The sequence below is a fragment of the Apodemus sylvaticus genome, chromosome 2 (assembly GCF_947179515.1).
Source record: "Apodemus sylvaticus chromosome 2, mApoSyl1.1, whole genome shotgun sequence".
NCBI lineage: Eukaryota > Metazoa > Chordata > Mammalia > Rodentia > Muridae > Apodemus > Apodemus sylvaticus.
Window position 1 is genome coordinate 130,094,741 of NC_067473.1, and position 23,556 is coordinate 130,118,296.

The 23,556-nt window shown below is 44.2% G+C and overlaps 1 protein-coding gene across 11 annotated transcripts in view; it reads right to left on the minus strand.

Annotated features, from left to right (window-relative positions):
• Foxp1 (forkhead box P1) overlaps positions 1-23,556 on the minus strand; it is a 448,446-nt gene that overhangs the window by 4,036 nt on the left and 420,854 nt on the right. For 8 of the 11 annotated variants that reach the window (XM_052174415.1, XM_052174416.1, XM_052174420.1 and 5 more), the window contains 6 exons: positions 14,808-15,009; positions 14,622-14,701; positions 13,894-13,995; positions 10,883-11,004; positions 9,053-9,122; positions 4,608-4,774 (listed from right to left, as the gene is read on the minus strand). In XM_052174415.1, coding sequence (XP_052030375.1) covers positions 4,608-4,774; positions 9,053-9,122; positions 10,883-11,004; positions 13,894-13,995; positions 14,622-14,701; positions 14,808-15,009 — 743 coding nt within the window. Of the gene's footprint in view, positions 1-4,607; positions 4,775-9,052; positions 9,123-10,342; positions 10,513-10,882; positions 11,005-13,893; positions 13,996-14,621; positions 14,702-14,807; positions 15,010-23,556 lie in introns of all 11 variants that reach the window. The other 3 variants (XM_052174419.1, XM_052174418.1, XM_052174424.1) reach the window with 2 other exon arrangements.

Genomic DNA, 23,556 nt, shown 5'->3' on the forward strand with positions numbered 1-23,556 from the left:
CTTTTTGAGTACCAAATGACAGGCCTCCACAGTGACATCCTGGGTGGACGAATGCCACCCTGCAAATAATTATGTGACATGAGAATCTGCAACACGGCAGTGGTTCGCGGGGAGCGCTGAGCCCAGGAGGCTGGGCTAATCACGGCTTGCTGTGTGCTCTGCTTTGCTAGTTAACATGCAGAACCTGTGAAAGAACCCTCCAGAGGACGACCCCAAGCGAGGTTCTATCATTAATCAACTTCAAGCAAACACAGCAAAGAGACACCATGATACATGCTTGAAGCTCCAAATTAATGCATATTTTTACAAACTGTCAATAAGGCAAGAAAAGCCCTGCCAGGAAACACAAACGGAGAGGAAAAGGCTTGCTCAACACAGCAATACGATAAGAGAGCAGAGCCCCAATCAGAATAATAACGCTGTCAGCTGTAAACAAGGCAAAACATGAGGCCCGGCTGGTAGCCGCCACTGGGACACTCTCACTACCTTGAGAGCTGCCAACTCTCTCATTATGGATTGAGGGCTTGGTTCATCTAGAGGGGGCTGGCTCGATCACACAAAACCACTCTGATAACAACTGCGAAAAGCTGTTCGTAAATCATATTTACAACTGATCTTTTGCCAATACAAATGACTTTCTGTTGCAGGGGGCTTTTGATATGTAAAAGAACCATTCAAGTTAAAATGCACACATCTCCCAGACAGGCTGGGAGTGGGAGGGACTTATAATGGACATTATCAAGTATTAGTAATAAGAGGTGGTACTGGGGATGGCTGGCTTCCTAAATAATTGATGCTGTGTGCAGGCCCCAAAGGCGCCTGGAACCATTTAAAAACAAACAGAGGCACACTTTGGGCTGATCTGGAAGACAGGAACCTTCAAATTCAATTGACACTAAAATTAGCACAGCATAGAGGGAGTCTGGGGGGGGGGGGGCCTAGATGTCAGCTTTAAACAATTATGCCCACGTTCTTAAAACCCATTTGCAAAACAAACCTAGGCCTCACAGTACATTTTATATGTGAGTTCCAGCTACTTTAAGTTTTTAATAGTGTGCTCATCCTTGTTTCTGAAATAAGGCCCAAGCCTGGCTATATTGCTTGTAGAGCCCCTAAATGAAAAAATATTCACAACTTTAAGAGAAAAATCAAACATTTCAACAACGGCAGTGTCCTTCCAGGTGTGGGGCATCAATGTAACTGACCATGTCACACGCCTGTGCAATCAGTCGGTCCGGGGTAGAGGAGTGCTTGCTCTGCCCACCCCCCTCTGAGGAACATACTATAGCATACTTGACACACAGTGGGATTTTTTTTTTTTTAGCTTTTCCATTATAATTTTTCTGGTTCTATGTGATTCTGTCTGTTGATAAATCAGTACCTTTACAGCTGGTGTTCCGTAATCGGCTTCCTTCCCCTCCGCTGTTTGCATAGTACAGTAAACCACTGCCAGCCATTAATCTTTCTCCTTCTGTTGATTTACCTCCTTGGGATAAATGTCTAAGAATGGAACTGTTGGAGCAGAGGCCAAAACATCTTTATGGTTCTCCTGATTTATTGGGATATTAATTTGTGGAGGGGCTCTATCAAGTGAGACTCGATCTCAGTGTCCCAAAGCGTTAATTTAGAAAAACAGCCTGTGGCCTCCAGCAAGAGCAGGTGTGAGGGAACGTCCGAGTTACCCTGACCCGCATGCACCCCTAGCTCTACTGACCACAGTGGATTTTTATGTTTGCCTTCAGATTCCACTATTGAGAACTGTGACGTCAGCACTGCTAAGTGGGTGCTGTCCAGCTACAGGAATTTACCCTTTTAAATAATTATTTTTAATCAGTTACTGAGGGTCAACTGCCATTTTTAACACTTTCATGCTTAAATTTTTAAAAGCTATCATACTTAGTATGTAATAATCTCAGGTTCAAAGGGTGCAATCTGATGGTATTATACAAAGCCTTGGAGGTAAGGATCAGGAACCCTAGAGAAAGGACACTCATCGTCCAGTTCTTGCTTTACAACTACAAATCACTGTTTTCTAGATCCAGCCCCAAACAACAACAGGCCAACTGAAGGCTCCCCCACAGAGAGCTCCTAACACCAGAGACTAGTTTGTTCTCTCCGGAATTCAACGCATGTTCCCTGTGCCCAAACCTAGTGCCGGTGCTGCCGTATCTACACAGTCTGTCCCAGGGCCTCACATAGAGAGGAAGGCACTGCCACCAAGAAGATCTGCTGTGTGACAACCTGAAAATCCACACCAGCATGACAGGAAGGATTCTTCGACCTTTCCTGTAAGCTGCACACTGTTGAAGCCTTCCTTCCCACTGGGCATCTCCACAGTGTGCGGTCTACAGTACAATGGGTGCCCCTCTTAAGCCTTCCCCCACCAGGCCCACACTTTCTCTCCAACATCCACTATTTCCAAAGAGGCTCCCAACAGATAATGGAGCCAAAACCATCTCCCTGCTCCCCTTACATCTGAGTAATCCTTTATAGTTGACTAGTCTTTAAAGGCATTGTGTCCCTGCTCAGAGTACACACACAGCACAGAGCCTTTGGTGTGGTAGCCCTTTAGGTCCTACTAGAATGAAAGTCAACTGCCCCCAGACCACCATTATGTGACTACCTTCTTCTATTTTTGAAAGAGGAAGGCGATACTGTAGTTTGTGTGACGAGCAGAGAGCTATATTACAATCCATGTGCCTATGTGCCGGGCCGGCATCCTAACACTGGCTTGTAAGCCTTGTTGTAAAGTTTATGGCTTGATTTATTTCAATAGACTGGAACGGTTAAAAAACAATTTGCATCCTAGCAGGGTAATGCACGCTGGACAAGAATGAAAACTCTCATTATAGACTCACTTAGTGGGAGCACGGGGGGTCAGGGAGACTGACTGGCTGCCTCACCAACAGCGCGGTGAAGCTGTTGTCAGTGCAGGGAACCGTGGGGCACAGGGCGTACACCTGACGTGCGAGCATCCGTGTTCCAATAGCACTGTGGGGGGGGGGGGCACTTCTTCTGTCTTTCAAGCAGTTGAAGCTTTTTGCTTTGTTACACATTAGGATGATGGCTGTAAATTTGCTATGTTTGCAGTTCACTCAACCCAGTTAAGCAAATGAACTTCCGTCACTGATAAAATTTATTTAATTTTTTTGTCCCCCTACTGATCTTTCTATTAATAGGAAGATATAACATGGACTACACTGTGGAGTTTGAACAGCACTCTAAGGGAACAGTGTGCCTTCCACTGGATAACTTCATATATCCTTTCTCAATGGGTATGTCTTGGAGTGACTTACATTACTAACTCACAGTTGCTCTAAACTTCCTGGATATTGACATACAACATCACAACAATGGTGAATATCAGAGAAACAACAAAAGAGTCAGAGAAACAGCAGCTTGTTTTAGGGATGATGAAATTCTGTGGCAGTCGTGGGGGAAGGCATACACTTGCCTCAAATGTTGGTGTGTCATTTCTGGGAGACTATGTCCACAAATCACAAATTCTACCTCTGAAGACCCCTCTCCGAGCACCCAGGGCATGGGATTAAAATGCTAGAAAGTAAGATTTCAGATTTGCCCACTGGATGCTGGCAGATACCATGAATCCCCATTGTCACTAGACGCCAGTTCCTTCTGTCCATACTTGTTAAAGGTCACATTTTCCATCCCCATCATGCAAATTTCCTAAAATAAGATGTTGGTCAGTAATTCAGAAAGAATGTGCAGACAAGCAGCCTATTCTTGGAGCGGACAGTAGTGGAAACACTGAACTGGTTTAGTCACTTAAAGTGGGCTATGGCTTTGGAGAGACTCTCTGAAAGGGAGCCGGTCATTCGCAGCCGGGTTCACTGCGAAGCAAGGCATGTGGAATTACACGGTGTCTCTTCTGCTGTAGGGTCTTCCTAGGAGTGAATTGGGGGGGGGGGGGGCGCCTATGGCAAAGGCAGTCATTTTCAACCTTCACCAACCACAAAGGGGCGCTCCAACTCGGTGGCCTTGCTAAGGTTAGTATGGCCCTGGTATCATTCACATTCAGCCCAGACAAGCATGGCCCACCGCTTCATTCAGTTATATGTGCTCTCATTATCCCGCCGTCTGCTGCTGTAATGCTCCTATTAATTTTCCTTTTGATATTTTAAGAGCAATCTATAAATCATGCCGCCTTTCATTTGTGCCATCACTAATGCTTGGTAATAATGCTGTGGCAAGCTCAAGTGGTTAAACTCAGCGCAAGACCGAGTAAACAAGCATCTTTTTCCTCACCGGGCTCAGCTGGCCTGGAAGCTGAACACACCGAGAGCTTGCTCAAAGAGGTGTAGGTTGATTTTAGAGAGAAATCACAGTGCGGATTAAATAACGGTCTGAGACCCAAAGTGGAGGAAACTTCTCATTTTCTTGCTGTGTGCACTTACCGTGGATGAGGCCCATTGCTTTTATGAGAAAGTTACTAACTAGTCCTATTATGCACTAACATGTGACTCCAAGGCTCCTAAGAAATAAGAATTGATAGGAAAGGTGTCTAGAAAGGCCAGAGAAGAGCCTGTTTGTGCGTTTAAGAGGGAGACGGGTCAGGAGACGGAGAGCTCTGGGTAGGTAATACTCACACGGCTTGCATAGGGGATCTGCCTGGACTGCTGTCGCTCTCGTTGCTGTTGGTATGCTCCATGGCCCCGTTCAGTTCCTCCCGGATGGCACTGGCCAGGCTGCCCAGAGCAGGGTTTCCCATGGAGGCGGTAGTGTACAGAGGTATGCTATTCTCAGCCATGGAAGCCTGTATCAACCGAGACAAACCGAATGAAATCGTAGGAAACGCCAGACAAGAAAGCTCTGGGTTACGGATGCGCAGTTGGTTCAAGTTCACTGTATCATGGCTGACAATTTCTAAGAGTTGTAGGATTTTGCTTTAGACGCCCCCAGCTTCCTATGGGTAAGCTATCTGGGCACTGGTGACTCTACGGGTGAAGCAGTCTGCTGGCTCCTGCCTGGTGGAGTCACATGGTTTAGACAAAGGTTTCTAAAATGAGGTGTATAGCCCATGTTCCTTTCCTTTTTTTTTTTTTTTTAAAGAAGAACTGAATATTTCTAGATCACAGTGGAATATAATAGAATTTTCATTTCTTTATCCATTTTGATGAGTGCACTATTAGATAGCTGCGATCTGATCAGATTATATGGCCACACGGCTCAAATTTATGAGAACTTCCATAAGCACTCATAGGAAAGGAAGAACTGGAATCATTATTTTTTTTTCTCCCCCACCATCCCCATTTTAATGATTTTCTGAACCTGCTTAGTGAAGGCTGACATAGCCAGATGATGGGAACATCACACAATCTTTGAGCCTCAGACTAATCATGCATAAGTTTGGAAGTGCAGAAAACTCTCCAGGAAGGAAAAAATAGGAAGGAAAAAAGGCTAAATCTCATTTCCTTTATGACTAAGTATATCCATATTAAAGGTGACAAAGCCATCCCATTCCAAATGAGGGCCAGCAAAAAAGTATGCAACCTCCCCCAATAAAACCCACCCCAGACTAAAGTCTGGTAGAATACTGTTCATTTTCTGTCATCCTAGACGTAAACATAATGGCCACCCTGTCTGTAACGTGGACAGTTGTCAAAAATACCACCGGACTGAAGAAACCCCATTTGTTTCAGTTGGGTAGGGAGTGTGCCCAAGTGACTTTTCATTTTATTATTCAAGAGGACAGACTTGGGAAGAGGCAGCTGTAATTAGATGAAGATTTATCAAAATTGTCTTCTTGCAGACTACACTATGCCTGGCTTTCCATCCTAATGAGAAAGAGGACGATCACAAGACAATCTGGCGTAGTGGCTTCAGTTGGCCCGTCACATAAGAGTCCTAACTATTCTAGAAAAGCTGGCACCAAAGAGAAGGCATGAGCCAGAAACAAAGGAGAAGAGGCTGGGAGCTGGGCCGCCGTGAATCTGCTCCCCAGCTAGACCCAGTGTCTGAATCACTTCCCAGGGAGACACCCTGGGCATGCTCGAGGCATCTCCCCCTTTCCCCTCTGGAATTATCTGCTTCCCTTTTTAAAAAGTAAAGGGAGGAGGGCAGTATCTCATGATTTCCCACTATGGTGACCATTTCCCACTCCTTGATGGTTTATCAGATAATCTGTATCTAGCACTTTCTGAATGCATCTTTTATAATCGCAATAAGGCATTTCTATCCTTTTTGGGCAGGGAAGTTGGCACAGTAATATTACTGGCAGCTGGAACGGGGCTGCCATCTTCAGCTGCCTTATGCCAGACCACACAGTGGTCACGCTTCCCTGCCATGCACGTTCTGCTTGGACTGTCAACGGAGTGGAACTCACTGTGGAAGGACCATGGGAATCTGCTCTTACTGGACAACTGCACTGTTGAGTAGTCAACATGGAACCGGAGCTGAACCCAGTGCTGCCATGACATTTTATTGCATTCCGAAGGCCCAAACTGACGTGTAGAACCACGGAAACAGATATGGGATTGTCTATTAAGACAATAAGTGAGTATCTGCTTATTCTTTTTGATTTTCCAAGTATGATGGGTAAAATCCATTTCTGAGTGACACTGGATTATGGATCGTGAGCAGCCACAGTGATGACAAGTGGTAGACCCTGCCTTGGTCCCTTAACTCTAAGGCATAATGTAAGTACAGAGAACCAGTCTCTTTCCCTTAAACAAAATAGCAGCCACTGGGCTACAGTAAGACCCTGAGGCCTGGCCCACCTCTGTGCCTCTTAAGTAGTCCTTTGCAGAGTGAAGGCTCAGAGCAGCGCCCAAATTATCACCTTCAAACAGGTCCTTCCTGTAGCTGATGCTCCTAGGAGCAGGTGTGCCACCATGTTTATAATGGACTTAATGATATACATAACTCTGGGCACAGTGAGTGGTTTTGTGTCAAACTGGCCCCTCTGCCCACAACCCGGGTGTTCTTAAGTGATGGCACACTCTGGGTCTGTATGTACTGCACTCCCTGGGGAAAAGGCAGTCTATAAATACGAAGCTTTATGGTTACCCTTAGTTACCTCACTTTTCCAGAGCATAATGCAATCTGTCCTTAGCCCCATGTTTTATTTCTGTAGTAGATTCTGCTGTCCTATTTTATAAATTGTATATCACGCCGTTATGTTGCTCTAGTAATTTTTTTTTTAAAGAAGATATTGTTGCGCTGTTATTTTTACTTGCCTTGAAAAATGGAAGTGGGCGATAAAGGAAGGGAAGGCCCTGCTGGTGGGATCTTTATTTAATTTGCATGGCAGGAAGCTGTCTCCTATGAGTGGCTGCCTACTGGTGGGGAATCCAAATTCAAGAGGAGGGGCAAAGGAGATACTCCTTAAATTGTTCCTGGAAAGCCGCAAGCTGGTTTTCGGTGAGCAGGGGAAACTCGGAAGCATGGAGATGGGTCAGAAAACAAAAGTCTCAGAAATGAAGTGTGAACGCATCTGTAGCGATACGGCACGTAATTGAAATTAGCCACATAGTAAAGGGAATCCGATATAAAATGCGCTTGTAATTTTAATACCATTCCAGATCGAGCCGCCTTTAAATTCATACTTCACAAGACTCCAGGGAAAATAAGTTACTAATGCATGGTATTTACAGTGGCCCTGTATAAGTCAGCTTTCATTTACTCTTGTGAAGTTACTGTGTAAACTACGAGTAATTAAAAGAAATGCAGAGAGTAGCTTCTCCCAGTAAATTTAGTTCAGGCTACAAAGAAATAACTAGAATTACTGAGATGCTCAGCTCAGTGAGTCTGCCTTGAACTGTGTCAGGGACGTGTTATCCATGAGCGGCCCTAAGATGCCGTGGGTGAACTGGGAGGACAGGCACACGAAATGGGGGCTCAGTCAATATTTGTTTAGCAAGTGGTGAGAATCAGGCTGCTGTCACTGCCTCCCCTCCCCCATCTAGTTCCCATCATGCCACGCGTTCCAAGCCTTTTCCCACTGACATCCCTTTTTGGGGGCATTTGTTTCTCTATTTCTGCCTTCCCTTGTAAAGTTATGGTCCCTCAGAAGAGCCAGAGACATCACAGAATCCAACAACCAGTTCAGGGGTGCTACAGTAGTTCACACTGAAGAGTGCTAGGGAAGTATGAGAGTTGTCTGTTGACTATATGATGTAAATGTTGCTAGATTCTTTTAGATATGTCTTCTAAAATAATCAAGGTAGGTTAAAAACAAACAAACAAACAAACAAACAAAGTCTCTCCCCCCCTCCCCCCCCAAAAAAACCCCTAACAAATGGCTGCAGGGATCCTGGCTACCTCTGAGTGCTTAAGGGAGACCTGAGTATGGCATTAGGTATTTAAAAGAAGTGATACCAGATACTCTGCTAATTTTAGAAATCAGTTGGCTGTGTGGTACCTGTGAGGAACAAGAAACCTAAAGATAGGCTGACACACTGATTATCCCTACAGTCGCTCACACCCAGGGCTCACACCTTCTAGGACTCTCGCTGAGGTAATATGCGATTTGTGTGTCAGCAAGAAATTCCAGGCTATGATGGTTAGATTTTCCTCAACAACTGGGTGGCAACTTCTGTCTGTTGTATAGACAGTTGACTTACACAGGAGGCAACAAACCCAGGCCCCACCCCCACAGAAGGAAAAGGTGTTGAAATGGACTTTAATAAAGCCTCACTTTCTCTTTAAACCCGGGAACAATGGAAGGTCATGTGACACTGTGGCCTATCATCCAGCACATTAATAGCTGTGCTAGAGTAATTACACTTGTGGTATTTTTGCCTCAAGTGAAATTCTGAAATAAGAGGATGGAAATTATGATACTGCTGATAAATATTAATAAGTGAACTTTTAATTTTTTTTTTGCCACAATATTCAAAATGCTGAGTATCCCCGCTAATGCTGCAGCAGCCCGACGTGTTTGCCTCCGGGGAGAACGATGCTTTGTGCACTTAAGAAAAAAGTTTAACGGAATTAAAATTTAATATCTAATTAGAGCGAGGCTAATATATTTTGAAATGAGTGGGGGAGCCCTGTGTCTGTGCTGTGGGTTGGGGATGGCCGTTAATCTTACCTGTAAGGCTGCATTGAGAGGTGTGCAGTAGGCGTGGCTGCTCTGCATGTTTTTAATAAGGGAAGGGTTACTGTGTAAGAAAGAGATAAAACTCAAAGTTAAACGCAACCGACCCAGAGGTCCTCGCCAACCTTTGTTTTTCAAGTTTGCTGGCAGCCTTCCACATTTTAAATTCTTCCCCCACCCCAGTCACCAAACTGAAGGGAAGTTAAGCTTTATATATGTTTCTCAGGGTTGGTTTGGGCAAATACTTCTGGAGATGAACCTAGTGGTTCATTCTGGTGAAAATGCGTTAAATTATAACACACTTGGATATATTTCCTGGGGACCAGTCTGCGAACCGTTAGCTGATGCCAGGCCCCAGGAGGAAGGTAGGGGCTGAGTGGCAGGGTGCCTGGGACGGCGGAGCTCGCTCTCGGCGCCAAGGCTACATTCTCAGCGACCCCAACTGCTCGAGGGAAATCACGTTCACTCCTCCTTTGTAAAGCAGGGGCTTTGGCTGCTGTCTTACCTATAGAGCCCAGTCCTGGAGAGCAAGCTCTTAATTTGGTGCTCTTTCTATTGACTAGGTTAAAAGAAGCCACAATACCATTTAAAAGGAAAAAGAAAAATATCCCTGCCCTAGTTAAAATAAAAATTTAATAATAATAATAATACACTACAAAATTACATCGGACACAGAAAGTGGCTTCCAATAGGTAAAGAGGTTCATTTATCAACAGACTTTGAAGGGAATGACATTATCAATCTTTCCCCTGAGCTCAGGACAACTTGGTTTTCAGTTTTTTTGAGACAGGGTCTCTCTACAATGTCTAGGCTGTCCTAGAATGTGCAGTCCTCCTGCCTCAGCCTCCCGGGAGGGGGAAATGGGGGAGCTGTCATTATAGGTACACACCCCTGTGTCTAGCTTGTTCACAATCATTGTTACTCATGAGTGTTCAGTGGGAAAAGAATTATCCCACCGGATATACACTGTAACCACCACTTCCTTTCACTAGCAGGGATTGTGGGGAACGTGGAAAACAGCTAGCTTTGAGGGTCCCCGTAAGCTGCTGAATCAAAACACAGTCAATCACCGGCATTAGAGACAGAGAGAAAAAGCATCGTTTAGGCACTGGCGTTCCAAAGAGAAACGAGCGAGGTTCATGTGCAGACCACACCGTTTGGTTTCTGTTGCAGAAAGCTGCGGCACTGCTCTTGGGTGAAATGTCATACTACATGGGATGAGACAACCATGCAAAGCCAAAGCAACAGCAGACACAAGAGAACAAAGCAAGTAAAGGCTCTTACTGTGCGCCAAGCTCGTCAGAGTTTTCACCGGGGCAGTATTTGCGAGGACGGCCTCGTTGAATATGGCGGCCACGTATAAACTCTTCATCATCAACTGTCCAAAAGGACCCAAACTCATCCTCTACTCTGATAAAGCACTTATGCAGTGAGAGGTTGGTGCGAATGGCACCCTGGGATAGGAGCAGAGGCAAAGGAGATGGAGTGGCAACAAAAGGAGGCGGGGTTGGGGGCAGGACAGACATCCAATACAGGGGACAGGAGAAAGAAAATAAAATGCAATAAGCATAAGCGAATGGCTCGTGAGGGTTAATATGCAACGCCGCCTAAAAGCTACTAGCATGGGATGTAACAGAGACCAGCAGGCAGGGGCGGGGGACTGGTGGGTATACGAGACAGGAGGGATGAAATGTTCTCTTGCTTCCCTTAACTGAGACAAACGTGAAAGCCAGGTCTTTGGTCTGACGCCGCCTAGCAGCCTCTACGGTACACTCATTAGCGCAATCCGAGCTGGGCTAAGAAGTTCAAACATGGCGGACGTACCCACTGATCTTTTGTGGCCTCCGTTTTTGGAACTCTACTTCATCCACTGTCCATACTGCCCCTTTAACGTTCTCTACTCGCACAAAACACTTGTGGAGACTAAGATTATGACGCACTGCATTCTGCAGCAAGTATAAAAGAGAGAACATTGACATTTTTTTTCTATAAGAAAAGACTCAAAAAAAGAGAAAAAAAAAATACACAGCAGTACATTCAGCCCCACACCTGTAAGACCATCCTCCAGAGCTGCAGCCGCCACCCCCTCCCCCACAGAGGTCCTTCTTTTTTGAGTGTCTTTTAAGAAAAACCTCAAATTATGAATCGATGGTACTCTGGCATTTAAGTCTAGTCTCTGGTAGCATGTGACCAGAAGATACACCGGTAAATATGCATGCAAGTCCCCAGCAGGTTCCTCCACATAAATCTAAAATATTGTTAAAATGATGTCAAAATCAGTAAAGTATAAAAACTATTCTTTACCAACCCATTGATGTGGGATTCAAAAAGAAACTTTGTTTTTAAATCATGAAAGGTGAACAGTATTAAATGCACAACATTATCTGGCTCTGAAAGCACGCGTAGGCTTTATTAAGGAAAATCTCAAATAGGATTTTACCACTGAGAGTACCAGCGAAGATGAACTCGGCACCGCCGAGAGTTCCGTCTCAAGCGCTGAGCAAAGCCTTACCTTCTGGAATATTTGTGAGCAGGGGCAGTCGCTCGGAGGAGGAATTCTAACTCATTGAGCAAATGCCAGGAGCTCACAGCAGGACTCTCAATGGCAAAATGACTACATTCCATTACTTGGTTTCTACATTTCTTATATTTAAAAGTCATTGCAGAGTGGGATCTTTCACATCTAACAAAAAGGACATTCTTAATTCAAGTGCAAAGAGGCTCTAAATGTCTCGTATTTCCAGGAAAATCCACAACCCTGACTGGATAACCAAACTGGAGACATTTTAGTCTTCCCTGGCTGATGATACGATGATGGGCTTGAGACTATTACAAGTGACCTGTGGCAGGCTTGTTTGTTTGCATATAGAGTAAGTGGCTCGGTGGAGGCAGAGGCAGCTGACACACTTACTGAGATTTTGGCACCTTACCTAAGCCCTCACTTAATCCCAGCATTGAATTGTTCAGACAAACTACACTCTTCTCCTACAGTAATACGCTTTCTTGGTGACAAATCTTGGAACTCTCAGAGAGAGGTCTTTCAGATTTCTGGGAACTGATAACTGGTGACTAATCAGGTTACCTAAAAGTTAGTCTTCTCTGTGATACACTACTTAGAGGATAATGGGGCACATCTTTATTACTTCTGTGACAATCTGCTCACCAGTGGACTCCACAGAGTGAGCTCCCAGAAGACTCTCGGTACCGCTGGAAGCAGACTCATGAACCTGACGTGACTGTCAAAGGCTATCACTGATGGGAAAGCTTTCTGATGAGTTGCTTAAAAACAAAGCTCTACACATATAATTAACCTTGCTTTTAGGGAAACAAAAATGTCTTCTTTATATTGCTCAGGGAATCCTTTCCTCTACCAACATGGAAGGGACAGAAGCAAATGAGGCCACTTCCCTCTCAAAATCAAGAGAGCACATGCGCGTACAGGAGGGAGACGGCTGAGGAACAAGGCAGCATCAATCACTGTTTGACATTTTACCTAAGTATCAAATGCACAAAAATCCAAAGACTCCAGGGGCTACTGCTCATCAAAGAACGACTGAGAGGGCTCTGTATATTAAAAAATAAAGCAACTAACAATCAAGAGGTTTTAAAAGGAAAAGGATCAAGTGACACCATTCCACACTGCCTTTTAGATCACTGTCCCAGTAAGGACACACAAAGAAAAACTATCTTTATAGTTTTGAAATGTGATCATTTGGTACTTCTAAAAAGCAATTTGAAGAAAATGTCTTCTTTACTCTTCTACTTCCTAAATTTTTAAAAGATTTGTAGCTACAGAGACATTGTATTGTTTTATCTCCTGAGGCAGGACTAGAAAGAAGGTAAGATCTCCAATATAACTTCCTGTCAGCCTCCATGTGGCTAATGAATTAATTCTGTGCTATACTAATTTTCTTATAGACTACGAGGAGAAAAACAAAACGAGTTTGTTCCTATTAAATTAAGGATGCTGCATCCTATAAGAGCACCTGCTGTACTGAAGCCATGGATGAAGACAAGTCTTAAATGCTAGGCAGTACTAAATAGATCTACCTGACATTGTATAATAAATTCAAATTAAGAAGCTGAAAAAAAGTTGTGAAGGCTATCTGTGTAGCCCAGCCTGGCCTTGTACTCAAAAATCTCCCTACTTCTCAAATGCTGGGATAACTGGCACGCACCACCATGCCTGCCCAGGAAGGTTTAATGAAACACGGAATAAATGCCAATGAAATGTAGAAGGGACTCCAAGCGTTTAGGGGTTACCCAGCGGAGTTATGGCAGCTGACCTGCTCTACGGCAAATGGTGTCTGCCACATTACGTTACATAATTCTGAAACTACCTTTTCCCTTCAGGGTAACCATGAACCCATTTTTATAATTGATACCTTGCATTCTGCAGAAATCACCATTTTTGCTGTGTGAGTACACGGATAACACAGCTTCCTCTACTTGTGCGGCTGATGAGCTTTGATCTAACTGCTGAAGGGTCTTATTCCGCTGCTTTCCTAGCTACGCCCCTGAAAATGAGTGCTGGTTACCCATGGTTTGTGTAAACAATAGGGCCAACCTCAGAGTTAAGGGTCACAGTGTCACCTCCTGCCCTATACAGAATTCTTCAGCAAATCCAGCCATACCTCTCTGGCAGGGGCAGGGGCAGGGGCAGGGGCAGGGGCTGGGGCTGGGGTGTCTCGCCCATCTGAACCCTTCAACCACAATAAAACACATCTAGTCACATTCCCAGTTCAAGTGAAATATTCTCATTACCCAATAACTAGATTGTTCTCCAGAACATCCTCTCTTCTATAAAGGTCAAAATTCAGGACTGCAAAGCTTACCTTCCACGTGGCTGCGTTGCGTCGGAAGTAAGCAAACATTCGTGTGAACCAGTTATAGATTTCATTTAGTGTTAGCTGCTTTTCTGGAGATTCGAGAATGGCCTGTGAGGTAAAAAGAAGCCGGAGAAAGTAATTTATAATCCAACAGGCAGGAACATTCGACAGTGTTCATGAGAATGTAGAACAAGAAAACCAAACCAGACCAAAACCACAACTGGAATTTGGAGCAAACTCCTCAGACAGGTTTCACAAAATGATCGAAGATTAATGGTTGTATTTAAACAGTTCAATAGCAAAACTCGAAATGGAATTATCTAATTGTTTGGAGTTTTTATTTCTGTTTCCGTACAGAAATATTAATTTATTAGTCATTCATAAAGCTGAATCAAAGAGAAATGCAAAACATTTCACTAGCTGATTAAAGCTCAGTAATTATTTAGAGCTCAGATTAATTCTAGGGATCAGAGATTACTGTAGCTTTGTGATAATTGACTTGCCATCTTTAAACAGCCTCATTCTCACTGTTGTGTGAAATGAATTCCCTAATAATCACATCGTATTGTAATACTTAATCAAAAGCAATTATGTTATATATTGCAGTTTTTAAAAACCTTATAGAAAAGGTTTTAGCATGCTTGCATACTAAGTGGTTTTAAATCTACTTCGTCAATATAATATACCCACGTACACCTTTTGATAGCATTTCCTGGTCCATCTTGTTTACTCACCTGCCTAATTAAAGATGCATATGTAAATGGTGGTCTAACTTCCGCGTTCTTATAAAATTCTTGGTTCTGCGCAATATCTGCTAAATAAGAATCATTGTCCTATTAATGATCGCTTTTGAAAGGGGGCTCATCGACAGGAGCTGCAGGTTCCCCATGCTGCCCCAGGCAAAGGCAGAGAATAGATACCTGAAGAAACGGGCACGTTGTATTTGTCTGAGTACCGCCTGCGGATAGGTCCCACCGTGTGCATGCTGCTGGTGGTGATGACTGAGGGGCCTTGGGTGACGGGAGTCAGGGGGGCGGTTGGGGTTGTTGGAGTATGAGGTAAGCTCTGTGGAGAAGCCTCTGAGGCGGACTTGGAGAGGGTGACACTTGATACCAGGTTCAGCTGTGAGGAGAAGGATTTGGGTTAGAAGGACTTGAGAAAAGCAAAACAAAAAGAACAAATCAAACAACCACCCACAGAAACCTGAGCAACCGTGAAAACCTCTCTTGTCCCAGAGGAAAAGAGTGGCGGGCACCTGGTGAGGGCTACCTCTCCAAATGGGTATGTTTACACGGGACATACTTTCTATGAAAGGGATTCTCCTCTGCCCAGCAGCAAAGTTGGGGATTGAAGGAATATCAGCTGAGCTACAGGGCTGTGAGAACCTGGTTTGTCCTGTGTAACTCTCAGCAACGGACTGCCACAACTGGAAAGCTGTGTTGCTTTAAAATTGCAATGGGTTTACTAAGAGGCTACACAGGGTTCTGAGCCACTGCAGAGACCAGCAAGAAGTTATGGGACTTAAGTCCACCGTGGAACCAAACACATCACAAGACTGTGCATGACTGACTGGTGGCTCCTGCTCAACGGTGGCCCTTACTGAGGAGGCAGACATCTGTTTTTGTAAAGCTGTAGTAACATCTGGTTGCTTAAAAGATTTAAACAGTGCAACTATGGAAGCAAAGAGTCTCTGAAGCAGGGCGGAGCAGTATTAATGAATGCTTCTCTTCCCTTCTGCTCTACTGCATTCTTCCTTATGATTCTTACACTACTAGAAAGGATGATTCTTCTCTAAAACGGATTGGGATAAGAAAAGCCCTTTGTGTCTAACAATACAGAAGAACCTAGTAGTTTTCATCATGTTTATGGAACTATCAAGTACTTGGATAAAACCAAGAACCTTCTACAAAGTCACTTGGCTAACATTTTATCACGCTGCATTTCAAGTCAGCTACCATAATGTCTATTTTGCCACCATCAGATTAAGCATAAGTATTATTTGTGGATGGTACTAAAAGTGAGTCCTGTGCTCCAGTGTCCTAGGAAGACTCAACTTAAAATTCACACAGTAGGAATGCAAGAGACTTGCAATAAGTTCCAAAGGGAGAGAAAGGAAGGGACCCGATGTCATGAAAGGAACAGAGAAACCCAGATTTGGGGTTAATGGTGGGCTGAGAGCGTTTAGCTCTGCTTTTCTATGTTTGAAGTACTGATATAGCACACCCCAAGCCCCCAATGTCCGAGGACAGCAAGCTGGGGCACACTCTTGCTGACCTCCAGCGAGCGGGGCAATGTGATAGTCTGCCCTCCCAATGGTCCTAGAAAGCTGGGTGTGACACACATTTGCAAACCAAGTGCTGATAGATCAGAGTAGAGGCCAGGGACAGGGCTGAGCAAGGTTCCAAGGGAGACAAGCAAAGGCTGAGTTCTTCTCCCCCTCCACCTTGACATGTGCCCAAGTCTGTAAGTATTAGCGTCGTCGGCTGAGGTTGGGGGTCAGGAAATTAGTGTAGAAAGATCCTATACATGGGTTTGCTCCTTCAGACCCTGAAAAGCCTGAGCTAGAGGAGACTTTGGAAGGCCACAGATGTGGTGCCTAAGAACACATACTCTAAAACACCTGCTCCGGGAGGTTCGTTTCATTCACACAGTCCTACAAACTACTCATGTTTTACAAAGACTGAAAGAGAAGCTTGTGTGCTCTTGACTCAGACCCAAAGTCAATCCCCGGTCTTGTATCCTCCAGCCTCTGGACCCTCAACTTAGGCCCAGTTAATGTCTAAATGCAGGATATAAACATCTCTACCTCTCAGTTAAGCTTGCTTCTGGAAAAGATCCCATGAACAGCTTTTATCCTTGCTTATGAGTGACACTCAATAAATATTACCAAGAACTTCTACAGGCTTGGAAGCAGAACTAAACCACAGAACTGCTGTCCTTGAAGCGCTTACTGTCAAAAGCAGGCATAAAAAACAGACGGCTTCTCTGGGGTCTCACCCTAGATCCCGACTTCTTCTGGCCCAAGAACATTATTAGCCCAATGCTCCCTACCAGTTCTGTAAAGAAGTTCGGCCAGTCCTTTGGAAGCATTCTGCAGGTAGGAGCCCATCATTTTGAGTACTCCGAGATCTGAGAAGAACTGGTGAACCCACACACAGAGAGATGCCATTAGGTGTGCAAAGAATGTGACTCTTGCAGCTTTTCTATGGGGCTTAATAATACTTGGACCAGTTCTACCCTCAATAGCAACAATGGGAAAAAAACAAAACAAACAAAAAAACAAAAAAACAGAACCTTCTAGTGCTGGCATGAGACGGGAAGACAGCAATGCACGCCGAGTTTTCTGGATGTTTTTGAATGTAGGTAGGAACTGGAAATAAACACTGAGCCTGAAGAGAGGGTTTACCAGGCTTGACAAATGACACCCCGATTCACACCCACTGCTGGGCTGTCTCTAATAAGCCACAGAGGAAGCAGCCAATCTCAGCTAATTACCAGATAAAAATGTATTGTAAGGACTCTAATTAGGAGATGCGGACGGAGGTGATCTAATGATTTAAATGGTGCATTCCACTGACCCCACCAGGAATGTTCAGTGGTGCACAATGTCGCTGGAATATTTTGTAGAAACAGTGATTTTATTTCAGGGAGGGGAGACAGTAATATTTGTAATGATGGCTATGAGGTAAACTAATTAAAAGACAGTTCCTAGAGGAAAAGGGTGTCTGGGAACAGCTGCGGCCATTCCAAACCCAAGTGCCAAGTCTCAATGGAAGAGCTTCAGTCAAGTGGAAAATTTCTGCCTGACCTCTGCCCTTGCTATTAATTTGCAGAAAAACTAATGACACATATACATTTTCCCACAAAATTGTTCTAATTGCTAATTTGCCAAAGGAGCCTGGATTCTAAATTAAACATGACTGTAGCCTGTGAGGGAAGAACAAAAAAAGTGGGAACTCCAAACAAGGAGTTTGGCCACGCAAGATCATCAGAAGTCCCGACCAACATGTTAATGAGACACAACCCTGGCAGCTGCTGTGCAAGTTCCTTAACTTTTAAATGTCTGTCTGGCAATCACATGTGTGTGTGTGTGTGTTTGTGTGTGTGCACACACACGTGTCCCTCCAGGAGAAAAGATAGGGGGACTACCAAGGAGTCAAAAAATACTGTGTTCACATAAAGCCTGTTCTTACCATGAAGGACACTGCCAAGAACATTGAAAACGGAATAATCACGAGCCCCACCACAAGCCTCGAAGAGCAGATTAGGGTGCTGTGGAGGATGACTCAGTCAGGAAAGAGCTTGCCTAAGGAGAAGACCTGAGCTCACATCCTCAGCATTGCGGGTGTGATGGTCCTTGCCTATAACGCCAGTCCGGGAAAGGCAGAGACTGGGGCTTTCTGGCAAGATAGCCTAGCTGAATAAGGGCTCCTGGCTCAGTGAAAGATGGTGTCTCAAAAAATAAGGTGGGGAAACGATTGAAGAACACATGGGACAGTGACCTCTGATACACATGCCTGTGCACCGACCGGCACATGCAGATAAAGAGCAAATCATTGGGAACAGTTTGGGATGTTTTTTTTTTTTTTTCCAGTTACCTTGAAATATGTATCTTACTTGTAAATTATGAAATCCTTATACAATCATCAATAAGAAAGGAAAGCCTCCATGGGTTGTGTTTCTAAGAGTTAGTAAGGTTGTAAAAGAACATCCCCCCCGCCCCCAGGGCACGGAGCAGGAAGGGATCGGACTGGGAGGGTTTCTTTCCCTGATGGAAAGCCCATTTTTCTCCTTGTGCTCATTTTCTATTTAAGAAGAGGTTGCTATGTTTAGAAAAGCTAGTAACGCAGATATTTTTCTCCATGGCAAGTTGCCACTGAAGGGATGATTTCAGCAAAGATAATCTCTTTCAAACTCTGGCCAGGAGCTAAATTCTTATGTCACTTAAAGTTGCTTCAGGCTTTTAATTTTTAAGTAAAAATACAAACAACTGTGCTATCAAGCCTTTTTACCTTAGTTTGGTTACTGAAGGACTTTCTTGGAAGCTTCTACCACTGAAACTATCCCAACTATCAGCAGCCCAAGATCGTACTTTGTCCTTTCTAAAAACAAAAATCAATCTTTAGTTTTTTCTGCAGCCCATTTCCCTCCCGTGGAAGGATGGTGAGTCACTCACATTTAAAAAATAATAAACAAACCACTGGTGTAAACCCCAGACAGAAACTGACTAGCTAGGGAGTATTCTCCCACAAGAACTTTTTGTTTTGTTTTGTTTTTGTTTGTGCTCTTGCTTCTCATGAAAACAGATTCTGAGAACAAAAGAAAAACCTGAAACCAAAACACCAGAGGCCAGCACAGCACCAAAGGACCGCGGACTCGCAGAACTGGTTTCTCTGCTATAGGCTGGATGGGCCTGAGAGGCTCAGGTCCTGCCCCCACCTGCAATGTTCAGAGACTGGAAGCTGCCTTCGTAGGCATGAATCACCAAGTTCAGACGCCAGGGACAGAGAGGGCAGGGCAGGGGGTGGCAGAAGAGAGGCCTTTGGAGAAAACTCTGTACTGATGGGAGAGTAGCTTATTCTACAGACTCAGAGGGTGGCATTTCTAGCAGGGACAGGGACAACAAACATGAGGTGAGGAAGGGGACTTAACAAAACCAGTCTATAAAACAGCTTTTGTGTGTTGCATGTGAGAGTTCCTCTTTATGACACGCTGCCATTACTGCCCCAAGGCTCCTGCAGCTCCCCACCTGATACCCACTCCTTGAAGTTCATGGGCTTTTTTTATTTTTTATTTAAAAAAAAAAGGTAGAAGGATCACTCTGTTTTGATAGGAGCTAAAAGCTATTTCCAAAGCGTCCTAATTGCTCTAGTTAGAGCCTAGAAGGGAATGTACAAAGGGGAAAACCTCCAGCTGCATTTCACTCCAAAGTACGCTATAATTTTTTTCATAGTCTCTTCTACCTGTACTGTAGTTACTTGCCCACCAAATCTCAAAGAATGTGGTTTCTCCAGGCGTGGGGAGTAGTTCTCACAAGTGCAGGAACGCCCCCCCAACTGAAGGTGCTCCCCCATTCCACGTTATGAAGTGGAATTTCCACTGCACGCTCCTAGCAATCAGCTTGGCCAAATGTCTCTGTAAAAAGTCATCGCAACTTAAGGAAGCCCTAACACAGGCATGTTTCCTTTTGTTGCTCCGTGTTGAGTTACATCCCCCCCCCCCCACGCCTACCCCACCTCTAGATCAATCTCAGCCAATTCTTCATGGAGTTAAGTATAGACGTTGTGCTGCTTGCTCTGGGAATGGAACTGGGTTTGGAACAAAGGAATCGCAGGCTATTTTCTTCCCCTTGCTGTTGCTTCTCTTTCCGTGGGAAACAGCAGAACTTTAAAAACTTAAACAACAACAAATTTGGCTTCTGTAAACATATGTCAACAACAGCCTTTTCTCTCTGGGCACTCTAGAACTTGCTAGAGTCTGGCTAAGCAGGGCCTGACTGAAATGGCAGTAGGCTTGTGAGATTGGTTACTCTTTCCACAACTCCACCGAGCCTCACTGAATGTGTCCCTCTTCAACTCCCATCCTCCTCCACACAGAGCTGTGCAAGAGCTGGGAAGCTGTCCTCTTTCCTTCCAGAGACTTCAACTCAGCTTTTAGGTTTCAAATGACACCTGATTTCACCAGTTCACCTTTCCTAGCCACATACAACATTCTCTACACAGCGAACAGCCTACGTGTGTATGAGTGTATGCACATCTGTACAGATACATGAATATACTTCTTTGATAGCTTGTCCACAAGACTCCAAACACCTCCATGGCAAGTTAGGTTTTTCTCATTTGATCGTGCTCGGCATGTCATGGTGGCCAACTATCTATCTCTGGATGGAAAGAATTGATTTCTAAATTCAGGAAGAGATGCAACGGCCATCAGAAGACAAGCTGCTCAAGGCCTGGAATACTGTTCCCATTAGCCATGCTCCTCCAGTCCATTGTGGACTGAGATCAGAGCTCATGTACACCCTTGGCCACGCTCCTCCAGCCCATTGTGGACTGAGATCAGAGCTCATCTACACCCTTGGGCACAGTCTTGAGAATGTGCACACCCTCTAACTACCCACATCTGAAGACACGCCCCTCACTGGGATCCAGAAACTACATCTCTGGGCTGACATAAGAACCACCTGAAATGTGTTGGCAGCTCTTGGAGGGGATGAACTGGGGACAGGGTGGACCACTGGATACAAGACACTTGCTACCCAAATGGCACTTATCGAAGGGCCACATTTGCAGCAAAGCACTTGATCACTTAGTGCAAGCTTTAAAATAAACACCAAGTTCCCTTTTTAAAGAGAAATGGAAAAAGAAACAGCTTCATAAACTCCCTGGCAAGGTTGAATTGTGGAAGTCCCCATCTATGGTTAGATGTGAAACTCGGTGACTATTTCTTTCAAACCAAAGATTCTAGAATGATACTCATTCAGACGCTCACCAGCCGTTCCATTATTTAGGGAGGAATAAATTAATTACGGGCTGTGGGGAATATTTTGAATGTTAGGATCAGTCACCAGATAGCTCCCAGTCCCTATGGTTGAAAGCATCAAGGGGTCTGAAATATGCATGGGCCTTTTTTTCTTTCTTTTCTTTTGGCAAGGAAGTGAAAATTTATGCAAAACATTACACGTCTATCTTTTATAATTAATTTTCCAATGCCTCACCTATACATATTTTAATAATTCCTGATTTCTAAGATGGTATCTATAATAAAATTTTCTATTTTCCAATAAATGAAAAGGAGGCAGGTTCACTCCGACAACAGAGTGTCACACAATATCTACGTGTCAGGCACCAATTTTTACTTCTTACATGTAAGTTAAAGGATAAGGAATTTATAATGCTGCCTGTGAGGAGAACCACTTTTCATACACAAATGTGATTTTTTTTCCAAAGGGTAATACAACAGTACATTTACATAAACTAATCCAAACAATCTATGTATTTGACAATGGCAAACCTCACACAGACGGCCTATTGTTGGTTTACATCTTGGAGTTCTTTATACTGGCTTGTAGCAGCGCTCTAGCTGTCAAAGGTTTGACTTAGACTCTAAATAAATGGTTATAGAAGTGCTGTGCGGCGATATTGGACTTCTTTGCAAAAGAAAACCTGCTGTGTATGAATTCAAAAGCTATTAATTTTTCAGTCAAAAATATTCGTGCCTATTTCTTTTAATAAAGAAATACTGTGCTGAGCTACTAAGAGATAATGTTGACTAGTGGTAGAGAATTTTCAATAGAGCAGTTAAAAATAAATTTAGTAGGAGGTCCCCTTCAAAGTTATAATTTTCTAGAATGTAAAACATTTTTTTTCAATACTAATCAAGACAAACCTTCCTTCTCTGTTCATTCCCTCACCCCCAGCTGCTTCTCTCTTGTTTATTGGCTACTTAGCAGGTCCACAGGGAGATAGATCATCAAGGGTCCTCTTGTGCCTGCGTGGGCTTACATATATGGTGTTCCTAGCTAGTCCAAGTCCCATTACCCACCTAAGATCCCAAGGGACTCTGAAGTTCCATCTCTGTATGTGGATTCCTCCTCTGCCTTGATCTGTTACTAGAATGTCACATTCAATCGTAACTCTACCACTGATGTTTTTAATTCAAGCAGGAAGATGGGGGCAACCTCATGCTCTCCCCATTGCCAGGTGTGAATGAAGACTCAGACCCTTCATCCTAGGGGAAGCACTTCACTAAAACCCTCAAGGACTTCCAGAGAGGTCTAAGACAACCACTCCCTTTGCCGACAGTCATGACTCTTCTAGAAGTAAGGCAAGTCATTTCAGGGTAGTGCTCAGGGCAGGTTGCTCAGCTGGGCCCAAGTTCTTCCCAGCGCTCTTCTAAAAAGAAGGGACAGGTGGGAACAGCTCCCAAGGCTTCGTCCCCACCCCCCACCCCTCACCCCCGTCCCCTGCTTCCTTTTTTGGTAGCTTAGTCATCCAGTCCTGTAGCCATTTACTGTGGAATACATGATAGTGAGACTCTTCCCCAGTAAAAATGGACGCATGGAGTGTTTAATGATTTTATGTCCTGTATCTCAGTAATGTGTTCTGCTTCAGACATTAATTCTGTCTGCCAACTGCATCTTGGCAGGCTACCATATTTACTGGGTTAATAGTCTGACTCCGCTTTATTTCTATCACCGTACATCATACATATAGGCGTGTGTGTTTGCTTTATTTATAGAAAAAAAATATCAGTCAAAACAGATAAACCAATACTTTGCCATTATGCTGCATCATTGCATGTTGATTAAAATTGCTGCTACTAACTATAGATTGTCAACGCTCAATTAATTTTCACACAGGAACTCCCAGCAAAATCAAATAAAGTCAGCGTACCTTTAAATTTTACAAATCTTAAAATCAGGAACGAAGGCATGGCCTCCATTTTGAATAATCAGCTAAAAGACCAGGAGATTTAGAAATGTATGTGAGTGACGCCAGTTTATGGTGATGCACGGAGCCCACGGCAGGGTTTCTGCAAAGGAGACTCCTCGGGACCATCATGCCTGTGCTGTCCCAGGTCTCTCTGCCCATGCCTAGCTCCCACTGTTCTTCCCCGTGAAAGGCCAAAAGGGTCAAGTGAGGGGAGGGCTTTGGCATCCACATCTCC